The sequence below is a fragment of the Tachypleus tridentatus genome, chromosome 8 (assembly GCF_004210375.1).
Source record: "Tachypleus tridentatus isolate NWPU-2018 chromosome 8, ASM421037v1, whole genome shotgun sequence".
Classification (NCBI taxonomy): Eukaryota; Metazoa; Arthropoda; class Merostomata; order Xiphosura; family Limulidae; genus Tachypleus; species Tachypleus tridentatus.
Window position 1 is genome coordinate 117529200 of NC_134832.1, and position 21829 is coordinate 117551028.

General features: G+C 31.4%; 2 protein-coding genes across 7 annotated transcripts in view; one reads left to right on the top strand and one right to left on the bottom strand.

Moving 5' to 3' along the window:
• LOC143223301 (uncharacterized) overlaps positions 1–3228 on the top strand; it is a 43760-nt gene extending 40532 nt beyond the window's left edge. Inside the window, exons 10-11 of the mRNA XM_076451099.1 lie at positions 771–1081; positions 2652–3228. Coding sequence (XP_076307214.1) covers positions 771–1081; positions 2652–2869 — 529 coding nt within the window. The 3' untranslated portion in view covers positions 2870–3228. The remainder of the gene's footprint in view (positions 1–770; positions 1082–2651) is intronic.
• Positions 3229–5664: 2436 nt separating this feature from the next.
• The window catches only part of LOC143223302 (uncharacterized), an 87259-nt gene continuing 71094 nt past the window's right edge, over positions 5665–21829 (bottom strand). For 2 of the 6 annotated variants that reach the window (XR_013012803.1, XM_076451103.1), the window contains exons 15-20: positions 14123–14226; positions 12188–12215; positions 11523–11571; positions 10437–10508; positions 7792–7896; positions 5665–7468 (exon numbers count right to left, since the gene is read on the bottom strand). Coding sequence is in view for 4 of the 6 variants with exons in the window: in XM_076451103.1 (XP_076307218.1) it covers positions 7385–7468; positions 7792–7896; positions 10437–10508; positions 11523–11571; positions 12188–12215; positions 14123–14226 (442 nt within the window). In the remaining 2 variants the exon portion in view is untranslated. Of the gene's footprint in view, positions 7469–7791; positions 7897–10436; positions 10509–11522; positions 11572–12187; positions 12234–14122; positions 14227–21829 lie in introns of all 6 variants that reach the window. The other 4 variants (XR_013012804.1, XM_076451102.1, XM_076451104.1 and 1 more) reach the window with 3 other exon arrangements.

Here is a 21829-nt window from a genome sequence, read left to right on the forward strand (position 1 = left end):
CGAGATTCCCACTGTCCCTATCTACTATCTAGCGAAACCACAGCCAGGGGAACGGACTGGGAGAAATCAGGACTAGAAACGTCTTTTCGTAGGAGTGTTAAACACATTACCTAATTCAGTCGTTAACTGTTAGTCTAAAGTTATTATAAACAAACATTTCGCACACACTGTTTACAAGAGTATATAACGTCACATAAAGTGCACGAGGATTATTCTTTTCCTACGGATATTAACGACGCTTCAGGTCGTTAAGCTAGTGTTACTCATTCTGATTTATCTTGTTAGCCCTTACATTACCAAGTTTTTTTTGTACCTTTCACTTCTTGTAGGGTCCACATTTGCATCGCATTAAGTAACTTTATGTTTTCGCTCATTACAAAATGCGAGCAAAAGAACTGACTCTCAAGAACTGGTTTTTGTTATTAAGCACAAAGTTACACGATGGGCTCTCTCTACTTTGCCCACCACGGGTATCGAAACCAGGTTTCTAGCAGTGTAATTCCGTAGATAAACCGCCGTGCCACTTGTCTTCCATGCAATATTAGAGTCATCAGCCGTCATTAGTGGGTGACACTCATATGATATAAGGAATCCTTTAATAACAAACAATTTGTCAAATAAATAGCTTCGAAAGTGTTTTAAAAAAACAAACCTATTGGTAATTCTAAAGTTCAGTAATCTTTAGTAGTGAATAGTTTTGAAATCCCTATCCGAGTGATAACATACACATATAAAAATGAACGTTCGATTTTCCAACTTTTCTTCTATAGGTGTCCTACCGATCCAAGCATTTTTCCAAGTCTAGAAAAAGTTCCAGGAACAAAGGCGTTGCAAGGGAAGTTTGACGCCTTTAAATTTTCTGATGACGTTGTCGTCCGCTTTCAAGTAAACGTCCAGTTTTGCCTTCAAGAATGTGACCCCGTCTCCTGCGGGGATTCAAACTCCTATGGACGCAGAAGGCGTCGCAAGGCGGAAGAGTCCCCCTTTCCCATCCTGCCCGACTACCCTTTGCAGAGAGAGATCATTGTTGAAGGTATATCCGTGACAAGAACAAAAGATGATGACATCACAAAGAACACTGGTGAGCTTGCATTTTGTTTGGACATATAAGGTTTAATTGAACGACCGATAACGCATTACGAACTAAAACTTTCTAAATTGTAAGCAGCCTTTACAAGTTCGAACATCAACCGAAAGGCTTCGTTGGTAACGGCATACATTAGATGGATGCTTTCACTGCGGTAACAGTATGTATTCGCCGTTATTTATTTATGTGAATAATTACGTTAGTTTTTCTTCGCAGTTTCTAAATCACTGAACCACGTTGTCTATAATTTCATGAAATAATATTAGATTTGTGATATCATATTAATTTATCTTTACGTGAAACTCAAAAACAATTTTCCACGTTTTTCGTCCAGTTATATATTTTAACCACATGTACGTGCAGAGAATATTACAGAAATCCTGCATCTTAAATGTGTGCTAAAAGACGATACACACAGCAGCAGAAAACAGTGAATGTAGGAAAACCTATAGGTTTATCCCTAAACCATGCAAATCCGTGTATAATATAGCTTCCATGGCACAATATACGCTTGTTCCATACAGATATAATGCGGTAAGCCCTACGGAACAATGCAACGAAAGTTTAAATCTATTTATCTTCTTGTGAAATCGTATTGGTTCAGTGAGTGAATATTGTTATTGGAATATATTATTACATCTAATATCAAGTACATATGGGCTCTCGTTATTAAATGAAATGTACTAGTTACGTCACCATTCAGAACACTATTGGATATCAGTACGGGTGTTTTACATAAAGGTCTCAAATAAACTCTCGATTACTCGCAGTGCCCTCATTTTCGAAAATACAACGTATTTAAATAAACGATGTCGATTCTTATTGCAAATGATATGTGTTTTATAGACCACCTAATTGTCGTCAGCTTGGTAGCTGATAGATGGAAAATTCGTTTCGTCAGTATAGCGGTGCGTTTGTTCCCATTTTTTAATATTCATTTTATAAAGGTTGAGTTTCGCTTAAGTTCTGAAGCTTGTGTTCATGGTTTTCTCAAGTCGAAACTTAAAACTAATTTTGTAGTTGTACTTGTAAAATGTTGATAACAAATTTAAAATTCAAGACAAGTTTTAATTTTTAAGACTCGCTATATATTATGTTAAATCCGTAGTCATGCGCGGAACCTACTGCCTTATCGTCTTACTGGTCTAAGATAACACGTCCTTTTAGTGAGAATAAGATAAATTATAAAACTAGCAAAACATGGTTAGATTTTAAAGATAGTACATCAACATGCTAATTTTGTTAACAATATTAACAGAAACACGGCAGTTAAAATTTATATTCATAGCTTTTGTCAAAGCTAGTAAATATGCTTGTTTCGTCATTCTCGCCATTCAAATGATTTTCACTATTTTCTATTAAACAACGTAATGTTAGAACAAGTTACCATTTTACGGTCTTCATTGTCGGATTAATAAAGAAATTTCATCTATTGTCATGTGTCTGTTGACGTGAAGTACTTTATGCGGGTAATTGTCACTTTTCTTTGTAGTTTTACAAAAAATATAATAAAAACGTTACACCTGATGCTTATTTTATAAAACGTACTTTCTAATCGTTTCAGGAAACAACGGAGAGAACGTAATTTGTACCAGTAAGACAGTCGTGGCTGCTGCTGTTATTTCTGCTGTGTTGATACAACTGTGTATCATCACAGCTTGTATAACCTGTCTTGTTCTGAACCGGAGGTCACATGACCGAGATGACGTCTCAACTACTACTAGTCACATGACTCCGTTTGGCTCTCGTGGAATACTTCAGTCTCTCCGAAGACTTGAATAAGGATATTTTAACTTATGTACAGAAACAGTTTCACAAACAACTAGTTTTTGTGTGCGCGTTTGTGTGGTGTATTTTATTTCTCGATAAATTGGTGGCGTTCTGCCGTTAAAAAAAATCAATATTTATTTCGTTCGAGAAATTCAATGTTGGAGCAACCTACGTGATGATCTTGGAAATAACTACTTGTTCTGAACCGAGGTACACACAGAAGAGCAAAATTAATCAGTGATACCAAATATTTTTACAGAATTAAAAACAAAAAGAGAGAGTAATGGCCGTGCATTTTACATATTATGTGATCATGTGTAATTGTTTTTATTTTTTATCAATAAAAAACATTTTACGAATTTCTATAACAACGCTGCGTGAAACGAAGAGTATTTTTACAGAAGTATTTTTGTGATTTGCAAAGTTCTTAATCTGTATAACATGAATCTCTGGGGAAAACAAAAGTTGGAAGAATGGAAATTATAATTAAAAAATCATGCAAAAAAAAAAAGATTCCTCTTTGTTCTGCCATTTATACACGAGAAATGTAATTACCTTACTGGTAGATTATGTTCCTTTCGACTGCCACTCGTATGCTAGAAACCAAAACTATTGTATACAAGTTTTAGCTCGGCATGGTCACGTGGGTTAAGGCGTTCGAGCCCCCGTCGCACCAAACATGCTCACCCTTTCAGCCGTAAGGGCGTAATAATGTGACGGTCAATCTCACTATTCGTTGCTAAAAGAGTAGCCCAAGAGTTGGCGGTGGATAGTGATGACTAACTGCCTTCCCTTTAATCATCCACTGTAAAATTAGGGATGGTTACCGCAGATAGCCCTCGAGTAACTTTGCGCGAAAATAAAAAACAATACAAGACTTGCAAAATATAAAACAAAAAAGAAATATAAAATTTTCTTTTGCAGAAACATACCACATATTGGTCCTGAATCTTCCACATATAACGAAGCAATCATGATGGTGCCTTTGGATAAAGATTAAAACATAAGATGACCACGCAATTACATACACACCTGTTCTCCGGAGGAAAAGTCATCCTCTTCCCTACAGATAATTGGTATCTCGAGCTTGATGCCATAATAATGTGGCGTCACGTACAAAATGCCATGCCTGATTACGTCCTTGGAACTTCTTCCTTGGTTTTTATATAGTAGAAGAAGGAGCTATTTACGCTAACGTTAACGATTAAGTTTAATTAAAATGGGAACGATCAATCAAAACATGAAGCATCAGGAGAAAAAGTGGGACTGGACTTTTGTAATAAACGAAATTCTGAGACAGAGTGACCGCTTAACTGACCAATTGGCACTTGACTTTAATATAACTAGTATAAAAGCTCATAAAAAACCGATGGGAAACTAAAGCCTACAGGATCTGAATCTTCCAATATGCATTTGGAACTCTGTCGCCCGTAAATAGACATAAGAAAAATAAAGAGCGTATTAGCTTCTGGAGACCCAAGACTACAAGTAACATCTTTACCTGAAAGAATTTCTCTTCCCAGCATCAATCATTCTCCCAGCGTTTTCTAATTACATCAACTGCATTATTGCAATATTTTTCTTAAAATCATAATTCTTGTAAATACTCGACCATCGTTCAAACTTCTCCACAAAACAAACGGCATATTAATTTTAGTCTGTGATAAACAGATCACTGAAGGACTTTTATATAGCAGAGAAAGTGGTAAAACCTTGAATCTGTTTTCTCCTATGTTCGTGTGTGATTGAATTCAACTAAAATGGGAACGGGCAATGAAAAGAGGAACTATCATAGGAGAAAAAGTGGAATTAAACTCATGTAACTTACGAAATTAGGAGAAGTTATTATCATTCTATTTAACAACCAAAAGGGGTCGTGTTCTGAAGCAACTGCCAAAGGTTAATTTATACAATTTATTTGAAAATTATTAGTTTCTTACAAACCCGTAAAATGTAATGCAACTTGTTATTATTATTTTTTAATTTCGCGCAAACCTAACGAGAGCTATCTGCGCTAGCTACCCCTAATTTAGCAGTGTAAGGCTATAAAGGTAAGGCAGCTAATCATCACTACACACCGCCAACTCTTGGGCTACTCTTTTACCAACGAATAGTGGGATTGACTGTACATTATAACGCATCCATGGCTGAAAGGATGAGCATGTTTAGTGAGACGGGAATTCGAACCTGCGACTCTCGGATTATGAGTCGAGTGTCTTAACCACCTGACCATGCCGAATCAGAATTAGTTGTAATATTTTGAAGTTTCTTTCGATGCTAAGAAGCTTGATGGATCATCTGCATTGTCTACCTTGGAGAATGGAACCCAGAATTTTGGTGTTATAGTTCCGTAAACTTAATGTTGACTCTGAGAAAGACTGTTTTAAATACCTAAAGAAGTTTATCAATGTTGGCCAAAATCACAAAGAACTGGTTTAAAACATCACGATACCTAGACCCTTTTATACATACATTTTAAATGTGTACATGAAGGGCACTTGTAAATCCTAAAGAATTTTTACAGATGCAAATATGTCCTGAGCAACAACTTGCAATAACTACTGTGTTACTGAATACTTAATGAAATATTTAATAGATATTTAATACCATTACATCCTGAACAATGACATTTAGTCACTACTGAGAATTTGATACTTTAATTTTTACAGGTTTAGAAAATTTATTATTAACCTGGGATTTTATGTTCTTTCGAACTTTGTTCATGTAGATAGATTTATATAAGGCCAAAAACCAAAATCTGTGGAAAATTCATATATCTATACAAGACATACTCAACATTACTGATATCACAACAAAATCCTGCACTTTATTACTTTTCATAATGAATGAAAGAAATAATCTTTACATAGCCAGATATACAATACTGCTAGGATCAAGCCCTAAACCTATGACTTTAAATGTGCTGTATGTACTGTTTTAGAACAAACTTGGCATTTGTATTATCTGATTAACAGTGTTTGTCTGATAAACTACTACATAAAACAGTATATAAAAATAACAAAAAAACTACAATAAAAAATGGACAACCACACAATCTTCCTTACACAAATATGTCAAGAGAAAGAAACAAATATCAGAGGAGTTTCATTCTTTAGATATTTCTGGTAAACTGAATAAAGTATAACATGTGGTATCACACACAAATTGTATTTAACGGGGGCAGTTTAAAGGAAGACTGGTCATAGTGGAAAAATGAAATCAAACATCTGAAAATGTAAGTCAAGATATAACAGTTAAGATACATACATACACACACAAAAAGAGAAATTATAAAAGAATCGTAACCTGCTGTAGGTGCTTCTAAAAATATCATACAAAGCTTTATCAAGTTCAACTCTTTTAAACTATCTGTTACATAGAAATTATGAAATTCTTTACCAGGAATTTTTAACATTTCCTTGTTTTCATAAACCTTACAGATATTTTACATTACTAACGATTCTATGAGATATTTGAAACTTAAATTATTTATTCAGCCAACAAGGGAAGTACAATTCAAGAAAACAGACACCTTAGTTATTACTTGCATTCATCATAAGTTATTAAAGACGGTCAAATCAACTCAGACTATGGAAAGACAAGTAGGTATTAAATAACTATACATAAACACCTATTATGCTGAGATATTAGTCTAATCAGTAATCTAAGTTCTTCACAGAAGATGTATCTGACTTTATGTAAATATTCTATAATTTGTATCTAATATTTTACTCTTCTTGAAGTATATGATCTAAAAAAAAACAGTTTTAACAAAAATCAGAAGTGCTGACAACAATTATTACACACTAACTTCCTTCATTATTAGTTTCTTCAATAAATCCAAGTCTAGTCTATTTATAAACATTACTTTCAATTACTATATTATTGTTGGTTACCTTAGATAAAATAAGATTCTAATATCTAGTTCTTAAACTTGAGATTGGTTATTGTTTGAAGAAGTATATTCAAGATTTCAAAATATCTCATTACAAATGAATTATTAAAGTGCATTACAATGTAGATATAAGGTCCATTGTAATTTCTTCATACTGAACAATTTTCAGTTATAACCATTATCAATGGTACAGGAAGTTACAAGGCAGATAATGAACTACACGATTGTTATTAAAATAGCACAACAAAAATAAAAGCATACACAGACTACTGTTACATTAAACACTTTTTAAGCCTTGAAGCTTTGTAGTTCCTTACTTAAAGTGAAAAATCTCTTTTCTCCCACTGCTACAAATAGAGACCTTGATGAACTAGTAAATTAAATACTGAATGAAAACAACGCACAAATCAAAAACCTTAAATAAAAGAATATAATCTTTTGATGCCTAGTTTATCTGTACAGTGTAACTCAGGTTATTGAACTGTACCTTACTTCAATGTTTCTCAATGACTTGCTTCTTTCATTTCCAAGTCGTGTATAAGAAGACAGTTCAACTCGTATGCACACGTTACAGTTTACATCAGCTATCTTCATTATTCTTGAATTTTACACTTAACATATTCTACCATCTTTCATCTTCTGTCCCTGTATCGTCTATCTCCACGACTGGGAGGACGTGCTGTTCGTCGCAGAAAATCATCAACTGATCGTTCGTACTGAAGTGAAAAACAAAAGTTAAAGTATAAATTCTGTCTTCTTTAAAGTTTGACAAAAACAAAAATCAACATAAGCACTTTAGCATTCAACCTTAAAATACACTAGCATAATTTTCTTCATAACATCTGATTCACTAGTTAAAATTGATATACAAGACATTCTCAGACTTTTGGAAACAAGTGAAAAAATTAATTATTTCTTAGACCTGTAATACTTCATGAAGTCTGTTAATACAACTGATGTACAACAGAGTCACTCTAATCCTTACATCTAATACATGTCACAGCATAAAAACACCAACAAAAACCAAAACCCAACCTACACTACTCACAGCTCTCTTGTCCACACCTCTACCTCGAGATGGGCCATAGTCTGGAGGATGGAGAGATCGATCATAAAATGCAACAGGATCAACAGGAAACGGGGGCTGAATAAACACAAACAAGGGATTAATTATCGAAACTTGCTCACTTTTAAGTTATATTCATAACAGTATTTTGTTAACTAATTTAAGTACTGTATCATGAAACAAAATGCCCTCTATATCATATTTCTAGAAGAAATTCAAGTGGAGAACACAGGCATCACAGAACAATTTGAATTAAAAGTAAGGCACAACTAGAGTTATAATTTTTTTTCAAAAAGTACAGTTAAAATGGTAACACAAAGCAATTTGTAAACACCATCAAAACCTATCAGTATTAAATAGGTGAATGTAATTTCAAATTGACTTCTCATCATTCATCTAAACAGTTGTTCAGATTCTAGGAGCTTTCAGTCAGTATTGTTGATCAGACCAAGATTTGATTTAATCATGTGATGGTTTGATTACACAAAATCAAATTAACATTAAACCACATTTTGATTAAATTCTCCTTACTGCTTTCTTATTGTTTCAAATAAAAAAAAAAAGGAAAGCAGAATTTTGTATTATATATATTACACTACGTAACAAAATTTTTTACTTTTCCTTGTTCCTCGACAGAAAGTGTTATTTCCCAATTGCTTAAAAACAAAAAAAATGATGGTAGACTATATTTGGGGGCTGATACATGAAGGTGATTTACATTACAGTCAGAAATCTTGAAAAACTACTCACTTCTAAACATTTTTGTCCATTTTTTGTATAACTTTAGCATAAATACATGTAAATCTTGATTCATATGTTGTTTTATTCAGACCTTATGTAAATGAAAATGTGTAAATTTGCCTGCTTTTACACAGAAAATACATTTGTTTCTAAATTATCCAGGTCACAAAAGCAAAGTTTGAAGGGAACAACAACCATTTTCTGTACTTTTACAACATAAGCAATTAAGAAATAACACACACTATCCAGAACCAAAATTTGTGTTACATAATATTATCTTCAAAATTAAAAAACAACAACTAAGATTGAAAATTTCAACCTGAATGGCATCTTGCACATAAATAGCCTAAACATCTATTTTAGAGCCCTTAAAGTTTAGGCTAGCCATCTCTAATTTTTATCTACTGATTGGAGAGCAGCTTGAGAATTAGTAGCACTCATTTCTATAAACTCTTAACTAAAAGTTGTTTATGGTTTACAGACAAATACATTTCTTAAATAGCAAGAAATATATTTTCTCCAGCAGATGTAGCTTGGAGAAGATCAGAATTCTCACAGAACTTTAATAGAGCACTCTAGAAAATTCTCGCTCAACACTTAACTGTAATTAAAAAACTATTTGTAATAATATCAGATGTTATCTGAGTACTTTTTTTTAATCAGTGTTGCAGAGAATGAGAAAAACTGTGTGATACAACAGAACCTTGCCATATGATTATTAAACTATATGTGATACAACAGAACCTTGCTATATGATTATTAAACTATGTGTGATACAACAGAACCTCGCTATATGATTATTAAACTGTGTGATACAACACAACCTCGCTATATGATTATTAAACTGTGTGTGATACAACAGAAGCTCTCTATATGATTATTAAACTATGTGTGATACAACAGAAGCTCGCCATATGATTATTAAACTATGTGTGATACAACAGAATCTCGCTATATCATTACTAAACTACGTGCAATACAACAGAACCTCGCTATATGATTATTAAACTATGTGTGAAGAGATGAATTACATGCAGTTCCCTCAGTTTTCTGAGAAACAAGTCAATTTGAGAATTTTTTATTAATAATGCAATGATTCCATGCTCTTAAAGTCCATGCCATGCTTAATTAGACCAATTGCTATATACCTTACATAACATTAAAAGACCCAACAGATGTTGGCATAGTAATTAAGTTCAGTTTATTATTTATGTATACAAATCTTATTTTGAGTTATGAAGTAAATTTTTAATTATAAATTAATTAGTTAACCTGAAGAGTTGAAGAATACAGAATTTTGCTGCTGACTGCAAAAATCGTTAACACTATGTTTACTTCATCCTGTTTTCAACATCAAAAATCATCAACTTAACCAATATACTGACCTAAAATAAGCAATTAAGAAATAATATATACTATCCAGGGACAAAATTTGTGTTACATAGTGTTATAGGTTAACATAAGGATGACTGAAATAGTATGTATGTCTTAGACAGCTCTTCTGAGATAATAAAATATAATCTGAAACTATACCAACCTTCATTCTATAATCTCTGAATTTCAACCAGCAGTACTGATCTAACACTAACAAACTACCAGTATTTTGAAGACTGATTTTTCTATGATCTGAAACTAAATATCTATAAACAACTCTAATTTACTTTAGCAAACAAAAGTAGGACTGAAAGATGTATGATATTTGTTTTTAATTATAAAGCTAAAAAGATCAAACTAAGATCATTACTAAGATCACACTCTGAATTGTAATGTTATATATTCTTGAGCTCAATCACTGTAGACTATTTTAATTTCAGTAAAAACAAGGTTACTGTGTTTGTTTTCATTTTAATTTCAGATTTATGTATAAAACAACTTACAGCTGCTCCAAATGGCATAGGAGGCATTGGTGGTCTCTGAGGGTGATATTCCCGCATGTAATCCAGAAAGCCCTACACGTAATATGCAAAGACTATTAAAAAATTGTAAAAACTGTAAATAGAAAATATGAACTTAATATTTTTCCTAGCATAGAAATTAAAAAAAAATTGTTCATACAAATAGTTTGTACTAAAAATGCTTTTCAAATTAAAAATAAAAATGCAAATAATTATTCCCACAGCACCCATTAAAAAATGGATCCTGGTGGTATGGAGTTTGAGTTCTTAAAATGCACCTTACTACCAGGAGCTAGCAGATTAACCCATTAGCTAAACTGGTAGAGTATTCACTTGGTATGGTAGGGATCAAAGGTTTGATTGTTAGCAAATGAAGTTAAAACTGCTACAAAAAGTTGACACCCAGCTAGTTGTTTGTTGTTGTGCAACATTGAGAAAAGAACGAGACATGCCTGATTTGTGAGAGGGGAAGAGTGACAGGGGTTTACTTTTTCAAAACTGAGATATCTCCAGCTCAGGTGAGAGTACCTAATTTGAATGCAGGATGTTTTCTATTTGATCGTGTGCAGATGAGATACAAAAAGTTTGATTACCACAATACTAAACAGGACGTAAAAGAGAAATAAATAATTTTTAACTGGAAAGAGATTTCTCCTCAGAAACAAGAGTTTAAAAAATCAAGTTATGGATGGCTTCATAAATACAAAGTTCTTTACTCTGTGTGAAATATAAATTAAATACTGAAAAATTTTAAAACATCACAGTGATATGAATTCCTTTTTCCATCATACTGATAACATCTTTAATGCTAGATGATGCTGACAGTGAGATAATTTATACATTTTTATTTATTAATAACAAATCTGTACACTCAAGTTGTTGCCTGATAATGTGTATTTCTTTAGTACAGATAGTAAAATTTAGTATTTTTCCAACCATTAACATTTATGAAATTAATACACAGAGAACTGAATGTAGTTTAATGAGAATGAAATAAGCCATCTTACTTTAATGCCTCATAATGCACAATGCAACACAATATACAGTTATACATGCACATGAACTTACCCCATTCATAAAGATATCCCTTCTCATTCCATAGCGATCCACTGATGATCTGTATTTCAAAAATACCTTTGCTTATTTAATGAATCATTCTGACATTATAGAAGACAAATATAGTTTATTATCTAAAGATAAAAATTTATGTCTTGACACACTCACTGCATGCAACAAGATTGAAATATTCTTCATTAAACACAAATGCAGTTATTTTAATATTACAGAAAGCTGAATTTGATGTGCTATATAATGTAACATCATATTAAACTGATAATGTCTGTCATTAGATCAGTCACAGCATTTTTGTTACTTAAATTAAAAGAATTATTACAATGCAGATTAAGGAATGAGATCATTGAGGAAAGATCTGAAGTAAATTTTTTTGCCACTAGTTTTCCTGTGTAAAAGAAATCATCTTCTAAACTGGTAAAAAAGTAAAATGTTTTTTTTTATCAGTGAATCACAGTATTTCATATGATTTATTATACGTTACAATTTTCATAGTGAAATGAATAACATCTGGAAAGTTGATTTAAAAACTGTATTTATAACCAAGGGAAAAAAACAAAACAGATTCAATATTTAATGTCTCTCTTTTATTTACTAGAGTCTGTAATAAGCTCTAGAAGAAGTTATCTAAAAAACAAAATCTGATAAAAAAATTAACTTACCTCTCTTTCCTAGTGTCCTTCATGAATCCTGGAACAAAAATATTATCTATAAAATAATAACTTGAATCAGTAAATGAAATATCAAAAATGAATATCATTAAATTATAAACCTTTAATTTGCCAAAACATTTTTTGGAAAAGATCACAGAACAATAAAACTAGCAAGGTTGTTATTTTGGCTACATACATTCTTCTTAAAATGCTTCCAAAACAGTGAATTACTAGTGTTCATACTGAACTGAAAACTTAATGTATTGTATACAAGGGTATTTACCCACACACACACACACACACACACACACACACACACACACATAGTTTGTTAAAACCAAAAACAAGCCAAAATAAAAAACTGCAACTAATTGAAAGGATCCCAGGGTATAGGCTATATTGTTTCAACATTATAACCTGTACCCTGAGATTCTTTCAAGTGATACAATTTATTTTTATTCCAACATTATAGTCTGTACTCAGGAATCCTTTCCATTGGTGCAGCATTTTTTTATTTTTGGCTTGTTTTGGGTTATAACAAATTCACATTAATCAGAAATTTGGATTTGCATGCATCATAAAGGCAGAAAATTGAATTGTCAAATTTAAGCATTTTCCCCTCAGACCAATACAATCTTGTTTTCTCAGATCCATACAAGCTTGTTTTCTCAGATCCATACAATCTTGTTTTCTCAGATCCATACAAGCTTGTCTAAGATGTTTAATGTCTGGATTTTATAACCATTCTGTTGAAAAACTGGCAAGAAATCAAAATTCTTCCTCTTTCTTTTGTTTAATATATGTATTAAAATTCGTTCAAAAATAACAAAAAGATGCTTTAAATTTGTAATAAATAAAAAAATGTAATGAACTGTATGAAACAGAACAAATTATTACATATAACAGGGTTCATACAAGTTGGTCACACAAGAATTCAATGGTTTTGTTCAGTTACAGGTTTCTTACCTTTAAACTGTCTTACTCTTATTTCTTACAAGGTATACATCAAATTTATGTGTGCTTTTTCTTTCTTTTTATATTCATGATGACTATGATTAAAAAATTAAATATATGCAAGTCACAAGAAGGCATGCCAAGTACAAATATACAACCACAACACTCCTTCTCATGAAATCTCATTTTTATTTTAAAATAAATTAGAATGTGTGCTTTTTCATTTTTAAACTCCATCACTCTTTTGTTATGACCACTGATGTTGTTTAATTGCTGGCAAAAATGTGTTCATATCAATACATTATTTCTTTTATTTACCTTTCCAAGAAAGTCTGATGCTTGCTACTCTTAGCATGAATACATAATGTTTCCTTGCCCATTTTTGGCAAATCTAGTTTTGTGCCACACCCTACATTTTTGTCATCTATCTGGGACAACCATAATTTATACCACTCATCAATTGGCCAGTTATCATTAAAAATGCACTTTATAGGCATTATATTTATGTTCAATCTACAGGTATGCACAATATTCACTTGAATGGAGCCTACCTAATAATCAGGAATATTTCATAAGTGAACTAGAAGCTAACCATTGTAGGTAAATGTAACAACACCACTCCAGACAACCAATGCATGCTTTGTATTAAAATATACTGGGAAAACAGATAATGTGCAATTTGAATGGTGGAGAGAAAGGAAGAAAGGCATCTGAAGGCACAGCAAATTAAAAGTCAGCAAGAACTACTGCTTGCTCACATATTCTGCAGTGAGTGTCACCTGACATGATCTTTGGTTGCATCCTGTGACTACAACTATAATCAGTAAGAATTCCCTGATTTTCCAGAAATTCTTTGACTCATATGAACCCTGATATAAAGTTATTAAAACTATACAGTTTCATGTACTACAAAGAAATAAAACTAGTTAGTTTTTATACATGTTCATATTTAAGACAGATCTGTAAAACATAGAAAATTTTGTTAAAAACCTTCTCTGATATCTCGTCGAAGATATTTCAAATTTGGCCTTGGTCCTCGATGATCAAATCCTTCACGGTATTTCCTTCGTCTCCTTTGGAACATTACAGGAGGTCTGATTATTAAACGAAAACAAGAAAGGCATTAATAGGCTCAGTTGTAAGATTAAAATATCACAGCAATACCAAAAACACACTATTGAAACAAGGAAAGCATTAATAAACTAGTGCTATAGTGTTAAAACATTAGAAAAATACCAAGAGCCAAAAAAGAAAAGTATTAACAAGCTAAGCAGTAGAATTAAAACTTCAAAACAGTATTAAGAAATTACAGAAACAAGCAAAGCATTACTAACCTCAGCTGTAAGGTTAAAACTACAGAACAAAATTAAATGCAAGAAAAAATCATGAAAAGCACTAACAACATAAGTTATGAGGTTAAAACCTGAAAAGTGTTTAAAAAGTAATATACAATAAAAAAGTGATAGGAAGGATCTCTTAAAATTAGTAATACAATTATGAATACAGTAAAGAACAAAATGTTTGTATCATTTTTAAAATTTGTGTAATTCATGTAAATAAATATTATAACATTTGTGTGAGAATATTATTAACCTATGAGAAACATGTAAGAAAATATATGCCTATACATACAACATTCAACTAAATGTAAGTTAAAGAAGGAACATTAAAATAATACACATTATTGATATTTTATAACACGATTACCAAATTTCTAAGATGTTTGTTATACTAGAAATAAGACACTGGCCCTTTTTTTAATAGACAGAATGAGAAACTGTATTATTTGCCTGTATAACTTTCTGGGCTTAAGGTCACTAAAATAAATTCTCTACCTGCCTATATGTAATGCAGACATACATCAGTTACAACTAGCCCTTTTCAAAAAGTGTAATTCAGTCTCATACTAAGTGGCAAGAAACCTCTGGATTTCCTGATATTTAATAGAAACTACAGACAAGATGGTTTAAAGTAGCACAGTAACCCCATCATACATGTTTTTAAAACAGCACCAAAATAAACATAACGTGAAAACACATTTTTCATCAAAGTTTGTTTTCCCAAATATTGGTCACTTTGGACACAGGACATCATAAACCAAGCCACATCCTACAACCAAAATAAGAATAAATTATTACTTAAATATGATGATTATGAAAACATTACATTGAAATCCCACTGTTTTGTGCTAGCTGTGATCCTAAGAAACTATACAACATGAAAACCATACTTTTTTCAATCGAGACATTTATGTAAAAAAATATAATTTCTGATGAAAATCAAATAAAAACTGTATTGAAAATCCAGAAACATGACATGTTTATACATCAAATAAACTATCTACATCTTAAAGCTGGCAAAATTGTCTTTCCTGGTAGTTTTTTTTATGACCACCTCAAAATCATATGTAAATAATTTAAGCTGCAGTTTCTACTTTTATCTTTTCATGATTAGCCAGTAAGGAGGGAGAATATATTACAGGAAGACAGCTTTATTGTCTTTGTACTGAACTGCATAAACCTCTATTTGTTGAGGTAGTATTTCTACTTACACATTTTCAAAACTGATAATTTACAAACTATTTATGTTCATGCCAAGAATAAAAATAATTCTTTTCATCTTAGTTTTCATATTTCACTTTGTATAGCATTTAGAACCTTTTATATGATTACAAAGTTTTTCTGTAAAGCTTTATATTGTTATTTTCCTTACCCTAACACTAACTGTAACAAAATCATCTGCAACACCAAAATGAAAAAGTTAAAATTTTCGAAATAAAATGAATAATATTTTTTTATTCTTCTTTGAATGTATTATTTATTGTCATATATTCAGTGTAATTATCTTCAGAGTTTGGACTGATAACGTTTTCAGATCAGTATTCTTTTCCTTTTACAGTTTTATAACTTGGTCTTTACCATGAAAGCTGCTTTGTTTTTTTTGTTTTTGTTTTTAATTTTACACAAAGCTACACGAGGGCTATTTGTACTAGCCATCTCTAATTTAGCAGTGTAAGACTAAAGGGAAGGCAGATAGTCATTACCACCCACCACCAATCTTGGTTTACTCTTTTACCAACAAATAGTGGGATTGACTGTAACATTATAATGCACCCACAGCTGGAAGGGCGAGCATGTTTGGTGTCACAAAGATATGAACCTGCAACCCTCAGATTACGAGCCAAATGCCTTAATCCACCTGGCCATGTTGGGCCAGGAAGCTGCTTATTTTACCACAACAAATACATCACAGCAAGACCAAATTAGCAGTTTCTCATACACTGAAACAAACTGTGAACCATAAACTATAAGCAAAAGTATATTCAAGGTCCAGAAATTTGTTCTGTTTGAAGATTAAATAAGACCAAAATTAAAAGTAAAAACTGATTTTATTTCTTGCTTCAAAAATCCATAAATAATGCTATGTTACAGCATACAGAGTACATAATTTGTCTAGTGATTCACACAATGTGCACATTTTATTGTTATCATGACAGTACAAATTGCAACATGAAGCATCCCTAATGTGATATAATTTTAGTGTCTACTAACTGACAAAACACCACTGTAGAGTGGTTAAAACAGGTGACCCCTCTAGGTGGCCACTGGTCCCCTTTTGGGAAAATTGCAATACTACTAGAAGCAATTAACTTTGTCAACATATAACTAGCACTTCCTTTGAGTAGCATATTCTACTGCCAAGTTCAAAAGGATGGTTGTATGCTCAATATAGAAAAGAAAGTGCTTGTTATATATATTATAAACATGTCTACCAAGTAAGAAGTGTGGTTTAGGAAACTGCCTTGAAAATTATGGAAAGATGGGTGGTATTTATCTGGAATGGAAAAATCTACTAATACCTCAGCAAATTAAGAAGATATTTAAACTTTTATACTGAAGCTTGTCATTACTTACAGTTTGTGTTTCTAACAGATTAAACAATAGAAAAATCAATACTGAAGTTATATAATGTAAAACAGCCAAGAGAACGTGCATGTTAAATGACACAGAGAGGTAAATGTTGAAAGCTTTTAATATTTCCTTTTGAAATTAACACTTAGATAATGAAAAAATGTGGATTATAAATTATGTTTTTATACCAAGTTTATTTACATGCATTGATAATAAAGGCATATAGTTAAGTTATGAATGTAACTTTAACATAACATAATTACACGTTCACTTGTTAAATCAGCCAAGTCCACATGGAAAGGGTTAACTAATTCTGTGATGCTATGAAGAACAAGTTAAAGTATACCAGATTTCTCTTCACCTCCACAAAGATAACACCAGTTGAGAAAATGACAGATGAGGCAAAGAAAGTCAAGCACCAATGACAAAAGAATGATGCATATTAATTTGCTTCATCATGTTTCTACTTGAATAAAGCCTTTTTAAACAAGTGTTATAATACTGACACAAGCTATTCTGTTGTTTATTGAAACTAGCTGTTTGGCTAATCCACACCAACTTGTTTAGAGATGAAACCTATCTTTAAAAGACACCATGCAATCTAACCTGAGCTTGATATGAAGTGTTTTGTTGTTGTTGTTTTTTCCAGACAGCAAAGTATACTTCTTTGATTTAACATAATAGGATTCAACAACCCATCTGCACAATGTAATTAACCAATCTTTACTATACTTATGGGTATCATGCCAGGTTTGACCTTGATTAAAATATGTAATGTATTATAACCTGAGGTTTTTTTATAAAATAAATTTGATTCATTTGGTTCACTTTCTTCACAGCACTAGCTTGTTTATTTCAGATGTAATTTCATCAGCAATTCTAGTATCATTTTCAGTCCAATAAAATGTTCAATACTGACCAGAAAATATCATTACAAAAAGAACCAAAAGCAAGAATTTAAGAAGATGGTATTTGTTCTGACCCCTATATTTTCTATGCTGAACTTAAGATCCTGTTATTTAGCTCTATACATCTATATGTGCCATCCCAGGTTACAGTGGCATCTTCCCTGAAGGCTTGGTACTTTCTTGATAAGTGACCTATACCAAGATAGTTGCTTATAAAGCTTTAGACACTGACTCTTCAACTATTAATACCACCTAAGAGACAGATTTTAAACTTGATCTACAATATTGCAAGAGTAGTATTTGTGTGTTCTGAATTTATAATTCAATCTGATTATGAACATAACTGATATTTTGTCCGATCTATCAAGATCATATAAGTAGGAATCAAGATTGGGCCAGTACTTGATCTACAAAATTAGAAGCTATTTCAGCATCTTAGAAGCAATTTGTCCTACTCATAAAAACAATTGTAGCATCAGGATGCAAATGCTTGCCAAACATTGTTCAGAACTACACCAGATGTCTCAAGGACAAAACAAGCAATGCTTGGTTAATGTTCTCCATCATCACTGGAGTTGATACTATTTAGAAATTATTATCTGCCGTATTTGGTATTACATTTATAACAGCTGAATGTCATTTCATTTCTAACACTATAATGGGGAATTAGTTGTTTATGCTTTGTCTTTTAGACTATTTTCATTGATACCTGTTTTGTTCTGCTATGATCATCAGTATAAAGCTAATAATTGCATAAAGGGACTAAGGAATGTTTTGTTTGCATCTTAAAATATAGGAGTTAGAAAAAAAAAAAAGGTGATAAATGCTATTATGACCATACAGAAAGGTGAATTGGTTCTGAACAAATATCAGAATAGTGCAATACGACTACTGTGATTTCACACACAGATTAAAACAAGCATTATGGGAAAGTGCTTAAATATTCTTGTTCCATTCTGTTTGTCTCAGTTCTGAATGTAATGGTAGGCTTACTGATGTGCTGAAAACATTCTAATTCAGCAATACTTCTACAGTAATTATTACATTTCTAGTATTAGTACTAAAAATAGTGCAATATGAAATCCACTCTAAAAATACCAGCCTACTGCACACTTAATTAACACAAACAAATCAAGAACAACTGTATAAATTAAACTATCCTTCTTTAGTTTCATATTCTTTATTATAATACATAATATGTTTAATCACTAGTTTAAACTAAAAAAAAAAAAAAGAGGTGTTAGTAGCCATTTTCTTCATCAATCATGCAAGATTTTATTCTGTTGTATGTACACAGTGCAAAGTCAGAATATGAAAATACAATGCACAATTAGTCACATTAATCTCTCATTATTAAGTAAAAGTAAAAATTTACATGAAATTACTTTCAAGTAAGCTTTTAATGACTTATTAATGTGAAACTATAACTAAAATTATAGTAAAACTATAACTCACAATTTGGGAATAGAGATAGAAATATATATTTTTTTGGATGGATTTCACAGATTTGTCATTATGAAATTTTGGTATTGCACCCCTCTCCTTCACATTCCTTTGATCTGATGTGACATCTCACAGTTGCAAACAAATGCTAATTCATTTACTAAATTACATATTTTATTATTTGAAAACTGAAAGAATATGTTTTTGATTTCAAAAGCCACACTTTAGGACATCCATCTTTACAATGAAATTCAAATGCCTATTTATAGTTAACTTCAGATACTAAATGCTAATGAAACTTTGGAGATAAAAAGTTATCAGAACAAGATTCCATGGGTGCCATTTTATAGATTCAATCTTCCAAGCACCCAATAAATTTTCCTTGTGTTTTCCAAATAAAAAAATGTTAATCCAATTTGTGACAAAAAATACTATTCTTAAGGAAATTTTATCAGAAAATAGAATCCCATTTAATAGTTGTAGGTTTCTACATATCCCATGAGTATGTAATTAAACACATTCACATACATATCCACTGAAAAATCACCACATACTCTTAATGAGCCAAAGAGACTCATTCAAGTATTTTACTACAGTTAAGCATGTGCCTTCTGCTGATTCACAAGATAAAATAAATAATGGGAATTTAAAAACCTGCAAAAAGAGATCATATAAAAAAAGTAAGCAAACAAGGCTAGAGATACTGTTGACATTATTTCCTCAAACTAGAAACCCTTATTTTGGCTCCATGCTGTTATTTAGAATTACATTTTGTGTAATTTGAGTAAATTTGAGTAAACAATGTCTACAGTATTTCCAACCCTGTTTGTTTGCTTTTTACAATTAAGAAAGTTTTGAATAGAACACACAGTAATGTAACTAAAGACAGTCCTCATAAAAGAAGTTTTTATCCCCAGAACACCATTCAAGGGTTTAAATAAAATGACAAGCATGATTTAATATAATTTAGCTTTTCATGATTAATTTATTTGGGTTTGTTCCGAGCTCTTCAAATATAACATTTTAAAATAAAATATATTTGAAACAAAATGGTTTATCAGTGGTGCATTCTGAATCACAGAAAAGGAAGGGGTGGTTGGGAGAGATCAAATCTACTTGGCTTTATAGCACACAAGTACTAAAGGTGCTAAGTGATTTCAGGAGGCATGTTAAAATAAATATTACAAATTGGAATAAAAATTCATCACTGTTTCTCAGAAAAAACACTTTAAAATTACAATTTCAATGGAATATTGACACTAGAAAGTTAAAACTTGATACCACAGTTCTAGAATATATTTTATACTGCTGTCAAATACAAATTAGTGTTTCTGATCACTAATATTTTAGATCATTTAAGTTATCTTAGTAATAATTATTAGTTTTTACAACTTCTGATAGAGTGACTGTCTATGGCTGTATGCATTCATTTTAATTCTAGCATCCCACGAACATGAAGGTGCTACATCATAGCCATTGTTTACAAAACTAACCTCAATAACACGTTTTTGCTTAACTAATACTTCTAAATCATCATGCATCCTTAACTTTATGTTTGACTTACGTAACATAAAATACAAACAAAACCAGTGTTAATTAAGGTAAGATTGTTTAAAAAAAATTAAAAAGAGTAAATGTTCATTGATATTCATCCACTTAAAAATGTGTGCTACTGCTTAACTTGCTTGTTTAACCAAGTTTGTCAGAAACTAATAGATATGGACAAATAACATGTAATACTACTACTCAGAGTAGGATTGCTTTAATTAGAAAAGTTAGAACATGTTAATGCTCATTATTTATTCACTCAAAAAATCTTGACTGATGAATAACGTAAACATTCAATTCAGTTTGTTATAAATTACTAAATGTAAGTTAACAAATGTCTAACAGTATGTAATATCATTAAGTTGTTAGCCTACTTACATAAACAAGACTTATTTAATTAGCTTTAGCAAGATAGGATAGCATTTAAAAAGGAAAATGTCCACTAATATCAATATCTTCTTACTTAAAATCTTATGGTGTTTGATTTCAAAAAATCGTGAAGTAGTTTTGAAGTTTTTCACACTGATAACAGAAAAAGAAAAAAGTTCCAAACATCTACAGAATGCCATTTTTATATTACTGTGATTTTAAAATTTATTGTTTTACTTCTATCTTATAAACTATTTCAATATCTACAAAGAGGTCATCTTGTTGTATCACAAGTATTACTGACAAATAATAAACATTGTTCTTTTTCTAGGATCAGCATGAATTTATTTTCACTGAACTATATATTATCTACCAAACACTGCAACAAAAATCCTTATTAGTTTTATCACATGAAACCTAGAGACAATTCCTTTTAGAGAAGATTTAATTTGGCAACTTTTAGAAATCTTGTGAACTTCTGTGGAAAAACCTCATAGAATGATATTAACAGTATTTTC